Consider the following 13,236-nt stretch of genomic DNA (forward strand, 5'->3'; position numbering starts at 1 on the left):
TTTAGAAGGATATGGGCCAAACGCAGGCAGGTGGGACTAGTGTAAATGGGACACGTTGGGCGGTATGGGCACATTGGGCCGAAGGGCCTGTTTCCACGCTGTATGACTATGACTCGTAGTGGAGGCAGGTAGAATAATAGAGAGGCACTTGGATAGGAAAGGCCGGGTGTGATATGGGTCTGGGGCAGACAGGTGGGACTACCTTGGACTGGCAACTTGGTCAGCGCGGACAAGTCGGGCATGGAAAAACCAGCCGCCTGATTTGATGACGAACTGAATGAAATTTGTGAAGATCTATGCCCAAGACTGCAAGAAACTGCAGAGTTTACAGGCGGCGCAGATTTCCCATGTCTGTCGCAGAGCAGATTCCATCTACACATCGTGCTGCCTTGGGCAAATAGCCAACATCATCATCCCACTCATTCCTTCTTCTCCCCGCTCCTGTCAGGCAAATGACAGGGGCATGAAAGCACGTACCAGCAAACTCAGCAACACCCTTTTCCCTTCCATTAGCAGACGTGAACAGTGCTTCCATAAGCTAGGCTACAATCCTGATTCCTCAACCTACTTCACTGCAGATATTGGACTTTTCCTCTGAAATTATTACGCTACATTGCTGAGGAATATATTCTGCACTCTTGTATCTTCTTCTTTGCTCTGCCCTTTGTACTCGTCTTGGTTCTTGGTCCTCCAAAATATTCCAACTGGAATTTAAACTGGAGGTGGTGAAGGGAGGGCTTAAGCCAGAAAGGGTTATTGGGAAGAAAGTGCTACTTTAAATTTAGTTGCATCTGGTTGGGTAACTATAGTTTGGTGGAGATTATTCCATGCTTTAATTGTGTGTGGGAAGAACGAATTGCTGTACACATCTGTCTTTGTAGCTGGGACCACAAATTGGATCGAATGCCCTCGTCTGCTCCTAATTGGTTTGGGGTTGGTGTAGGTCTTGTGATCTATGTCTAGCTGACCGTTTAACATTTTGTAAAAACAGGTCAAACGGTGAGCTTCACGTCTGTCTTGGAGAGGGTTCCACCCCAGAGAATTCAGAAGTTTGGTGACACTCGCTTCTCTCTCATAGGTGTTAGTAACAAATCGAGCTGCCTGTCTTTGGACACGTTTGATGGATGAAATGTTTTTATCTGTGTATGGGTCCCATGCTGCAACTGCGTAGTCCAAATGAGGTCTAACGAGGGTGAAATACAGCTTCTCCTTGACAGAAGCTGAACAATGATGAAAGTTGCGCCTCAGGAAGTTTAGGCCACCTGTTGCTTTCACTGTTGCATGATGAGTCTGACCATTCCAACGCAGATCATTCTGCAATTTGATGCCAAGATACTTGGTTTGACTTGATTGCCAAGATGCTTGTCTTGGGCTTGATTGTATTTATGTTGAGTATTATCTGATTAGCTGGAAGCATAGACCACAGAAACATAGAAAATAGGTGCAGGAGTAGGCCATTCGGCCCTTCGAGCCAGCACCGCCATTCAATATGATCATGGTTGATCATCCAAAATCGGTACCTCGTTCCTGCTTTCTCCCCATATCCCCGGATTCCTTTGGCCCTAAGAGTTAAATCAATGGATGCCTCTTTGAAAAGAGGTGTTGAACTTGCAGCCCTTTGTTGACCTGTGGTACACTTCAATGGTGGCAGGGAAGGTCTGATGCCTATCCCTGTCCCACTTAGGAAACCTCTGGAGACACTGCACCCCACCCAAGGTTTCCGTGCGGTTCCCGGAGGTTGCAGGTGGTTGCCGGAGGTTGCAGGTGGTTGCCGGAGGTTGCAGGTGGTTGCCGGAGGTTGCAGGTGGTTGCCGGAGGTTGCAGGTGGTTGCCGGAGGTTGCAGGTAGTGAGACAAGAACCTCCAGGAACCGCACGGAAACGTTGGGTGGGGAGCAAAGTCTCCAGAGGTTTCCGTTCAGGTTTGCTAAGTGGGACACGGGCATAGTTGCAAGAACACTGACTGCCTGCTGTTAGTGGGCTGAGCGCAGGTTGGATAGTGCATTCCCCTAGCCCGCACGCAGAGCCTTCTCACTGAACCTTGGTACATGTGGCGATATAATGAACCTAAACCTAGGTTCTTATGCTGTCTTCAGTAAATTATACTAAAATCACAGTCAGTTCTTACCACAATAAGCAAATTTGAGTGAGAGAACGCAGCTCTCGTGAAGGTGGAGTTGATATTTATCTGGTTTGTTGACATGTAAAACCTCCACGTTGCTGCTCTCTGTGCCAACAGCAAGCCAACCTCCTGTCGGGCAGCATCCTAGCGCAAAGATCTGTGGGGAGAAAGGAAAGTAACGTGTTCAAAGGCAAACTCTACTGGCAAGTAGTTTAGTTTAAAGATACAGCGCGGAAACAGGCCCTTCGGCCCAATGGGACGCGCCGACCAGCGATCCCCACACATTAACACTGTTCTACACACACACACACACGAGGGGCAATTTACAATTTTTACCGAAGCCGATTAACCTTTTAATAATAATACACTTTAATGTCATTGTAAATACATACAAGGACATTTCTGGTGCACTGCCCGAGTGGAGCTCCAACGTATCAGATAAATAATAACGCCAATGGAAATAACAAAATCGGCAAGATAAACCTACAAACCTGTACGTTTTCGGAGCGTGGGAGGAAACTGGGGAAAACCCACGCAGGTCACGGGGAGAACGTACAAACTCCGTACAGACAGCATCTAGTGTCAGGATCGAACCCGGATGTCTGGGGCTGTATGGCAGCAACTCTCCCACTGCCCCTACCTCACCTCACACACCAGCAGTGTGAGCAACAAGGATTGCACCTCAGGCAGCAGGTTATAGATGCACTGGTTTTTGCAGTGCAATCAAAAAGGAAAGACTCAGTGGAGAACAGCAAAGGCCACATCTCCAGGTGGCAAAGGAGAAGTAGCGGCTCGGTAAAACCGATAAATGCAGAAACCATGAACGGTAGAAAGGAACTGCAGATGCTGGTATAGACCGAAGATAGACACAAGGTGCTGGAGTAACTCAGCAGCATCTCTGGAGAACAACGATGGGCGACGTTTCAGGTCGGGGCCCTTCTTCAGACTGAGGTTGCAGCCTTACAGCACAGACACCTGGGATTGATCCTGACTATGGGTACTATCTGTTCAGAGTTTGTATGTTCTCCCTGTGAGCGCGTGGGTTTTCTCAGGGTTTCTTCCCACATGCCAAAGACATACAGCTAATTGGCTTCGGTGAAAATTGTAAATTGTCCCTAGTGTGCAGGATCTATTTATTTATTTATTTGATTCTTTATTTCGAACAGAATAAAAGAATAAAAAGCAAGTGTGAAACAGCATACAAAAAACAAAACAAGATTATTTATAAAGTGTCATAAACAATATCTATAAATAAATGAAGTCGTATGTCAGGATAGTGTGGAGGGATCGCTGGTCGGCGCGGAGGGGCCTGTTTCTGGGCTCTGTATCTAAATTAAGCTATAAATCTAAAACCCAGTTGAATAAGGACATCATAAATCTTGAACACAAACACAAAGATAGTGCAGTCACAACCAGAGGGACTTGCTGCATTTTACACATTATACTATTAGTTACACCTAAAAGCACACTTCTGCTTACCATATTTTTTTTAATCACAATATCTTTCCAGGATTCAGAGGACCTGTTAATCCCTACTCTTTGTTTCCTGTCTGCCAACCAATTTTCGATCCATGTCAGCATCCTACCCCCAACACCATGTGCTCTAATTTTGCCCACTAATCTCCTATGTGGGACTTTTACAAAGGCTTTCTGAAAGTCCAACCAGCATCTGCAGAACCTTCCTATAAGTTTGTAGATTAATTGGCTTTGGTAAAAATTGCAAGTTGTCCCAAGTGTATAGGATAGCGTTAGTGTACGGGGGTGATCGGTGGTCGGCGTGGACTCAGTGGGCTGAAGGGCCAGTTCCACGCTGTACCCTTAAAGTCTAAAGACAGAACTGAGTGAGGTCCAATGTTCCCAAAATGTGTAGGAAGGAACTGCAGATGCTGGTTTAAATCGAAGATAGACACAAAATGCTGGAGTAACTCAGTGGGACAGGCAGCGTCTCTGAGAGAAGGAATGGGTGTCGTTTCCGGTCGAGACCCTTCTTCAGAATGACCTGAAACGTCACCCATTCCTTCTCCATTACTCCAGTGTTCTTCAGTGTTCCCAAGTCAAGAACTGATTGTTTACCTGGGGTAGCTCAGGCAGAGGATGAAATTAAAGTCAGGGAGGAGTGTTCCCACATTTTACAACAGGCATGTACGTACCTGTGATGCAAAGTCATGTTGATGCACCTGCCGCCCCTCCCGCAGGTCCCAGCACCTGACGGTGTTGTCCAGCGCGCCGGTCCACAGCTTTGTCCCGTCATTGGAAATATCTGTGCAGCTGACACCATCGGAGTGGCCATGGAACTGCCTGGGTGCGGAAACAAAAACACACAGCGTTTTATAGTTGATGCCACATTACAGCAGGCACATTTTCACACTGATGTACAACATATCTAAAACCAACCAGTTCCTCAAAAAGCTGGCCATAGAAACATAGAAAATAGGTGCAGGGGTAGGGCATTCGGCCCATCGTGCCAGCACCGCCATTCAATATATTCACGGCTTGATCATCCAAAATCAGTACCCCGTTCCTGCTTCCCCCCCCCCCCCCATATCACCTGGATTCCTTTAGCCCTTAGAACTAATTCTAACTCTCTCTTGAAAACATCCATCTCCAGGGCAGCACGGTGGCACAGCGGTAGAGTTGCTGCCTTACAGCACCAGAGACCTGGGTTCGATCCTGACTACGGGCGCTGTCTGTAAAGAGTTTGAACAGTCTCCCCGTAACCGCGTGGGTTTTCTCCGGGTGCTCCGGTTTCCTCCCACACTCCAACAACGTACAGGTTTGTAGGTTAATCGGTTTCGGTAAAAATTGTAAATTGGCCCTAGTGTGTAGGATAGTGCTAGTGGGTGTGGATCGCAGGCCAGCACGGAAGGACCTGTTTCTGCGCTGTACCTCTAAACTAAGCTGAACTAAAACAAAAACACCTTCACTTAAAGATCGTTCAGTTATTGAAAAATCAATGATCATGGGCCTGAAAATACCATACATCAGTATAAAGAATTTAACCATTAAGTGCACTGCTGATATGCATCTGTAGTCATTATTGGCTTTGCATCAAACGGGTTAGTAATCCCACATTAACAACTGGAAGGCTGTCAACAAACACTCCTTACAGCACCTCAGAGACTCAGCTGATAAATGACTTAGTCAAGATTATCGGCTCCAAATCAGCAGTAGCAGATAGTTGAGTGTTTGTTTTATGGTTGCCAGCTCATACGTAACAAGCTAAGGCTTAAACCGAAGGCAGACACAAAATGCTGGAGTAACACAGCGGGTCAGACAGCATCTCTGGAGGGAAGGAATAGGTAACGTTTCGGGTCGAGACTCTTCTTCAGACTGAGAGTCAGGGGAAAGGGAAACGAGAGATATAGATGGTGATAGAGAGAGATATAAAGCAAACGGATGAAAGATATGCAAAAAAGTAACGATGATGAAGGAAGCAGGCCATTGTTAGCTGTGGGCTAGGTGAAAACCAGTTGCAGACAATGAAACTCACCAGGACAACAGTGAAACTAGTACAACGACTAAGGTGGGGAAGGGACAGAGAGAGAGGGGTAGAAAGGGTTACGCAAAGTTACTTGAAATCAATAATCATACCGCTGGGTTGTACACTTTTAATTTAGTTTCGTTTAGAGATACAGCGCGAAAACAGGCCTTTCAGCCCACCAAGTCTGCAACGACCAGCGATCCCCACACATTAACACTATCCTGCACACACTAGGGACAATTTACACTTATACCAAGCCAATTAACCTACAAACCTGCACGTCTTTGGAGTGTGGGAGGAAACCGAAGATCTCGGAGAAAACCCACGCCGTCAAGGGGAGAACGTACAAACTCCGTACAGACAGCACCAGTAGTCGGGATCGAACCCGGGTCTCTGGCGCTGTAAGCACTGTAAGGCATCAACTCTACCACGGTGCCACCACTAGTACAATGACTTGGATGGGGGAGGGACGTGGAGGGGTTGCCAGCGTTACTCCAAGTTACTTGAAACCAATATTGCAACTAACAAGTGAAAGAGCACATCTCAGGATAACCACCCAGCCTCACCACAGCAAGTCCGCAAATTCATGTCCCTCCTGCTGAAGGGAGGTGGAGTTTATGAAGCAAACAGCTAAAAGCGACCTCAATGAACTCTTGGGCAGCACGTTAAGGCCGCCAATACAGATTATGAAAATATCATCAAGTCTGCAGAAAGTGAGAATAGTTTAAACAGTGGAAGCCGCTGGAGGCATTTCGCTGTGAATGCAAAGTGCAAGATTTTTAATAAAAATATAATTCTTATCCCACAGGAAATCCTTCTTCCCTGTGGCTATCAAATTGTAGAACTCCTCCCCCTTCTGTTGTGGGGTAGCCTGACTCCCCCCCCCCGCACATCCCCAATCCTTTCCACTCGTCACTTTAATTTCACATTTCATGCATCTAGTGTTTTTGTGGCTGTTGGCAGAACAATTTCCCTCCTGGCATAAATAATGTTCTAACGTATCGTATCTTGCTTGACATATTTCAAATGAGAGTCAAATTAATGAAGTAACCAGACGTTTCATACAACTTTAAAAGTTCACAAAGTGCTGGACAAAGTAAGTCAGGGGGTCAGGCAGCAACATGGATACGTGATGTTTCGGGTTGGGACCCTTCTTCAGTCTATCCATATTTCTCCACAGATGCTGCCTGATCATTCCAGCTCTTTGTGTCCCATCCCAGAATGAATCTGCCTTTCTTGATGAAATGAAATGCCTTTATTTGTCGCTGTAAGCACTGCATACAACAAAATTGTTATTGCCACTCCATTGGTGCATAATATACAAATATAAAAACACAGGACACAATTTAAAAACAATGTTAAAAACTAGGTATCAAGATAAGTAAGTAGTCAGTACTGCACATAGTGATCGTAGAGAGCAAGGTGGGTAGCAGCATGGAAGAGTGCAGAATGAATAATACTCAGTGTTTTTTTCGTATTGAGTGTGAAGATTGCTTTGGGGAAGAAACCGTCTCTGAGTCTGGAGGTGCGTGTTTTGGATGACCTGTAACGCCTGCCAGAGGGCAACAGTTCAAAAAGGTGGTGACCGGGGTTTGTGGAGTCTTTTATGATTTTAGTGGCTCTGCTGAGGCAGCGTATCCTCCAGAGAGGGCAGTGGGCAGCGGGTGATTCACTCGGCTGTTTTTACCACTCTCTGGAGCGCTTTCTTATTTGCAGCTGTGCTAAGGTCCGGTCTTCAAGCTAACTGTAGTTTAGTTTAGTTTATTGTCACGTGTACCAAGGCACAGTGAAACGCTTTTGTTGCGTGCTAACCAGTCAGCATAAAGACAATCCATGATTACAATCGAGCCATCCACAGTGAACAGATACATGATTTAAGGAATAATGTGTTAGTGACATTTCGTTTGGACCTCAAGGGGTCCAAATGACAATAAATTGAATTGTATTGTATTGTATTGTAGTGCAAGATAAAGTCCAGTAAAGTCCGATTAAAGAGAGCTTGGTGAGGTAAATAGTAGCTCAGGACTGTTCTCTGGTTGTGGTTGGATGATTCAGTTGCCTGAGATTCAGATTCAGATTCAGAAAACTTTATTGTCTGTCGTAACAGAAAATCTTCTTTGACGTGGCTCAACATACAAACAGGACAATGTACTGATAAGCAGTCATACAACACAGATTTCTGCGAGCACACACAGTGTGTATAGATCTTAAAAGCAAGTATAAAAATTAAAAACTGTAAAAATAGACAAGATAGAAGTTGTGGATACGTGTAAAGTGACAGTACGTCAGGGTTAATTTGTCCCTTGTTCATTTTTTATTTAAGCTGTTTGTGGCAATGGGTATGAATGAGTTTTTGTGGATGTTTTTCTTGGATAGGGGGACTTTATATCGGCGGACTGATGGCAGAAGTTGGAAGGAGTTGGAAGAAGTTGGAGAACCGCTGGGAAGAAACTGTCCCAGAATCTGGAGATGTGCGTTTTCACACCTATACCTCTTGCCTGATGGGAGGAGAGAAGAGGGAGTGACCGGGGCGAGACGTATTCTTGATTATGCTGGTGGCCTTGCAGAGGCAGCATGAGGTGCAAATGGTGTCAATGGAAGGGAGGAGTCTCGACTGAAGAAGGGTCTCCACCCAAAACGTCACTTACTCCTTTTCACCAGAGACGCCGTCTGACCCGCTGAGTTACCCCAGCTTTTTGTGTCTACCAATGGAAGGGAGGTTGGTTTGTGTGGTGGTCTGGGCTGCGTCCACAATTCTCTGCAATTTCTTGCGGTCCTGGATGGAGCTGTTCCCGGACCAGGCAGTGATGCAGCCCCGATACAACGCTTACCGCGCACCGCCAGACTCACCTAATGATCGTCTCATTGTGCAAGTCCCAGACAAAGATGCTTCCGTCACTGCAGCAGGAGAAGCAGACTTTGGCGTCCGGGCTGACGGCCAGAGCGTAGCAGGCGGGAGCGCTGGATTCCAGCTCCGCCTTGATCCGAGGGCTTGGAGCTGCGAGGTCCCATATGGAAATGATGTTGGCTTCCCCGCCCACGATCAGATTGCGGCCGTCGGGGTAAAGCTTGCAGGTGCGGATGTAGTTGTCTCTGTTCTGGAGAAAGATCACATTCAACGGTTAGTTAACCGCCCCAGGGGCACGACAGCGCATTCTACCACGAAGAGCTGACTGACGTAACAACACTCAAGATCGTACTCCTGCTTTGTCTTTCTGCTGGCTGGTTAGCACGCAACAAATTAAATCAGAATTAAAGGGCGTTCTTTTGGGAAGGAGATGTGGAGGAATTTCTTCAGTCAGAGTGAATCTGTGGAATTCTTTGCCACAGATGGCTGTGGAGACCAAGTCCATGGATATTTTTAAGGCAGAGATAGATAGGTTCTTGATTGGTACAGGTGTCAGAGGTTATAGGGAGAATGGGGGTTAGGAGGGAGAGATAGATCAGCCATGATTGAATGGCAGTGCACACTTGATGGGCCGAATGGCCTAATTCTGCTCCTGTGCCTAATGACCTTATAAAAGCTTTTCAATGTACCTCGTTACACGTGACAAGAAACTAAACTGAACTGATGTACGCTGGAATAGTTTGTAAAGCAAAACTTGATTTGTTGCCAGGGTGTGACACCAAACGAGGTCCATTATTTCCTCATTACACTATCGTTACTTCTAGTCAGACGGTTGTGGTTCACCATGAGCACTAATGCTTGAAACATAAGGTTATATAAGATTATTAAGGGTTTGGAATACGCTAGAGGCAGGAAACTGTGAGGAGGATGCTAGGAGGCTGCAAGGTGACTTGGATAGGCTGGGTGAGTGGGCAAATGCATGGCAGATGCAGTATAATGTGGATAAATGTGAGGTTATCCACTTTGGTGGCAAAAACAGGAAAGTAGACAATTATCTGAATGGTGGCCGATTAGGAAAAGGGGAGATGCAACGAAAGTAGGCATGCAGGTGCAGCAGGCAGTGAAGAAAGCGAATGGTATGTTAGCATTCATAGCAAAAGGATTTGAGTATAGGAGCAGGGACTGCAGTTGTACAGGGTCTTGGTGAGACCACACCTGGAGCGTTGCGTACAGTTTTGGTCTCCTAATCTGAGGAAAGACATTCTTGCCATAGAGGGAGTACAGAGAAGGTTCACCAGACTGATTCCTGGGATGTCAGGACTTTCATATGAAGAAAGACTGGATAGACTCGGCTTGTACTCGCTAGAATTTAGAAGATTGAGGGGGGATCTTATAGAAATGTACAAAATTCTTAAGGGGTTGGACAGGCTAGATGCAGGAAGATTGTTCCCGATGTAAGGGAAGTCCAGAACAAGGGGTCACAGTTTAAGGATAAGGGGGAAATCTTTTAGGACCGAGATGAGAAAAACATTTTTCACACAGAGAGTGGTGAATCTCTGGAATTCTTTGCCACAGAAGGTAGTTGAGGCCAGTTCATTGGCTATGTTTAAGAGGGAGTTAGATGTGGCCCTTGTGGCTAAAGGGATCAGGGGGTATGGAGAGAAGGCAGGTACAGGATACTGAGTTGGATGATCAGCCATGATCATATTGAATGGCGGTGCAGGCACGAAAGGCCGAATGGCCTACTCCTGCACCTATTTTCTATGTTTCTATGAAACATGTTCCCAATGTTGGAGTCCTGAACCAGGGGCCACAGTTTAAGAATAAGTGGTAAGCCATTTAGAATGGAGACGAGGAAAAACGTTTTCACATAGAGAGTTGTGAGTGTATGGAATTCTCTGCCTCAGAGGGCAGTGGAGGCTGGTTCTCGGGAGAGAGTTAGATAGAGTTCTTATGGATAGCAGAGTTAAGGGATATGGAGAGAAGGCAGGAACGGGGTACTGATTGGGGATTATCATCCATCAGCCATGATCACATTGAATGGCGGTGCTGGCTTGAAGGGCCGAATGGCCTACTCCTGCACCTATTGTCTATTGTCTAATCCATGCAAATCCACCCACTATCGGAAGTACTGCTACTTTTAGATTAGAATTTGTGAAGGCTAGAACGATATTTAGTTTAGAGATACAACATGGAAACAGGCCCTTCAGCCCACTGAGTCTATGCCAAACATCCATTCCACGTTCAGACCAGTTCTATGTCATCCCGCTCTCTCTTCCACTCCCTGCACATAAGGGGTAATTCACAGCAGCCAGTTCACCTATAAACCCGCTCTTCTTTGGGATGTGGGATGAAACTGGAGCACTCGATGGAAACCCACGCGGTTACAGGGAGAACATACAAACTCCACACGGACAGCAACCGAGGTCAGGATCGAACCTGTGTCCCTGGTGCTGTGAGGCAGCAGTTCTACCTTGTCCCACAGATAGACATAAAGCATGAAAACAGGCTTTCAGTCCAACTTGCCCACACTAACCAACGTGTCCCATCGACCAGCGTTTGGTCCATATCCCTCTAAACCTGTCCTATCCATGCACCTGTCTAATTGTTTCTTATACATTGCAATAGTCCCCGTCTCAACTACCTCCTCTGGCAGCCCATTCCGTACACCCATCACCCTTTGTGTGAAAAAGTTACCCCACAGATTCTTTTTTTTTTTTTTTTTAAATTATTTTTATTAGAAGTACGGTAAATTACAATAATACACAACATATATATCTTAATACATTTTTTGTACCGCTTCATTTTTTTGAGCTTTAAGAAAAAGATAGAAGTAAGGAAAGTAAAGAAAGTGCGCAAGAGTCGTGAAGTGCAAGAGAGTGTTGGGAAAAGAAAGCCCCTTAGAAAAGAAGTTAGAGAAGGAAGTAAAGTAAGAAAGTAGACCCTAGAAAAGAAAGAAAAAGAAAGTAGGAACAATCGCTCTATTATAACATTAAACTCCGCAGAAAGGGGACTACCAACCAAGTCTGTTTTTGTTGTTTTACCTCCCATTGCCAGATCCTGATACCATTTATTTATTTATTTATTTTTAAAATTACTATTGCACCTCATGCTTGTAATAGGTCCAGAAACGTAGACCACGTCTTTTGGAATTGGTCTGCTTTACCTGCTAAGAGGAAACCCCACAGATTCCTAGTAAATCTTTTCCCCTTCACCGTAAACCTATCTCTGGTCCTCGATTCCCCTACTTTGGGCAAGAAACTCGGTGCTACCCAATCTATTCCTTTCATGATTGTATACACCTCTGTAAGATCACCCCTCACCCTCCTGCACTCCAAGGAATAGTCTCAGCCTGCTTAACCTCCCCTTATAGCTCAGGTGGTGATATTTTTTTTAACAGTGCACCTCCCTCTAACTTTGACCTGCTGGCTAGATTAGATATCTTGCTCTCCATCCCTTGTTTAGTTTAGAGATACAGCCCACAGCCCCAACCAGCGATCCCCGCACATTAACACTGCCCTACACACACAATGGACCACTTTACACTTTAGGTTCATACCAAGCCAATTAACCTACAAACTTCCACGTCTTTGGAGTGTGGGAGGAAACCGAAGATCTCAGGGAAAACCCACGCAGGTCACGGAGAGAACGTACGAACTCCGTACAGACAGCACCCGTAATCAGGATCAAACCCGGGTCTCAGGAGGTGTAAGGCAGTAGCTCTACCCCTACACCACCATGCTGCCCTACACCAGGTCAAAGCCAATTGTGGTGGGTATAATGCCACCAGGTATCTGACCACACGCTTGGTTAAGGGCCTGTCCCACTTGGGCGAGATTTGCGCATAATTTACACATCATTTACACGTCACGACGCTCGTCATGCCGCGCACGTGATGCGTGCATGGTGTGCATTACGCGCACATGGTGCGTGGTGAAGTAGACAGTGGCGTGAGGTCACGCGTGGCGCCCCAGGATTTTGGGATGTACAAAATCATCGCGCGCCATCTGCGTGACGCGCAAATGACGCCCAAGTGGGGCATGCCCTTTAGACCCTGTTGCAGCAGAGAGGCCTAAACTTGGAGCGGAGTATGAATTACAATCGTTTAGGCACTGCTCCTCCTTCCTCTCCACAACAAATGCCAGTGTTGTGTTCACTGCACGGATCAAAGCCGTCAGATTCACATTGAACTCCAGTTAGCCCAGCTCAAAGCAAAGCATCGGGGAGGAGTGAATCATTTTCAAAGCGGCAAATACCTAAATAAATTGTACTGTGGAGCCTAGATTTCCTTTCCCGATACTCGAGTGATTAACAGAGTGGGCCGGCTGCCAAAAGACCAGTACATTTATCAGGTGCAGTAATAGCTCCTGATCGCATGTGGAGGCGGGAGCGGGGAATGAAGAGGAATCAGGCACTCTATAACAATGCAATTAAACATGACAATATATCAAGTTCAAGCAGTTAGAAGCAATGCAGTCACTTGTATCCGTTTTAGCTCCTTTGCGGCAGCTACTAATGCCAGGGAATCTTGTAAATGGGATCACTCATGTAAGTTGGTTATAGAAGTTGGGAGGTCATGTTGCATTTGTATAAGATGATTGTGAGGCCGCATTTAGAGTATTGTGTTCGGTTCTGGCACCGTGTTATAGGAGAGATGTTGTCAAGCTGGAAAGGGTACAGAGGAGATTTACAAAGCTGTCGCCTGGGCTGGAGGGTCTGAGCTATGGGGAGAGGTTGAGTAGGCTGGGACTCTATTCCTTGGAGCGCAGGAGGATGAGGGATGATCC

The 13,236-nt window shown here is 46.2% G+C and overlaps 1 protein-coding gene across 3 annotated transcripts in view; it reads right to left on the reverse strand.

Annotated features, from left to right (window-relative positions):
• LOC116989285 (transducin-like enhancer protein 1) overlaps window positions 1-13,236 on the reverse strand; it is a 191,049-nt gene that overhangs the window by 11,210 nt on the left and 166,603 nt on the right. For all 3 annotated transcript variants that reach the window (XM_033046509.1, XM_033046508.1, XM_033046507.1), the window contains 3 exons: window positions 8,452-8,699; window positions 4,271-4,418; window positions 2,127-2,277 (listed from right to left, as the gene is read on the reverse strand). In XM_033046509.1, the coding sequence (XP_032902400.1) occupies window positions 2,127-2,277; window positions 4,271-4,418; window positions 8,452-8,699 (547 nt within the window). The remainder of the gene's footprint in view (window positions 1-2,126; window positions 2,278-4,270; window positions 4,419-8,451; window positions 8,700-13,236) is intronic.

The sequence above is a fragment of the Amblyraja radiata genome, chromosome 29 (genome assembly GCF_010909765.2).
Source record: "Amblyraja radiata isolate CabotCenter1 chromosome 29, sAmbRad1.1.pri, whole genome shotgun sequence".
Taxonomy (NCBI): domain Eukaryota; kingdom Metazoa; phylum Chordata; class Chondrichthyes; order Rajiformes; family Rajidae; genus Amblyraja; species Amblyraja radiata.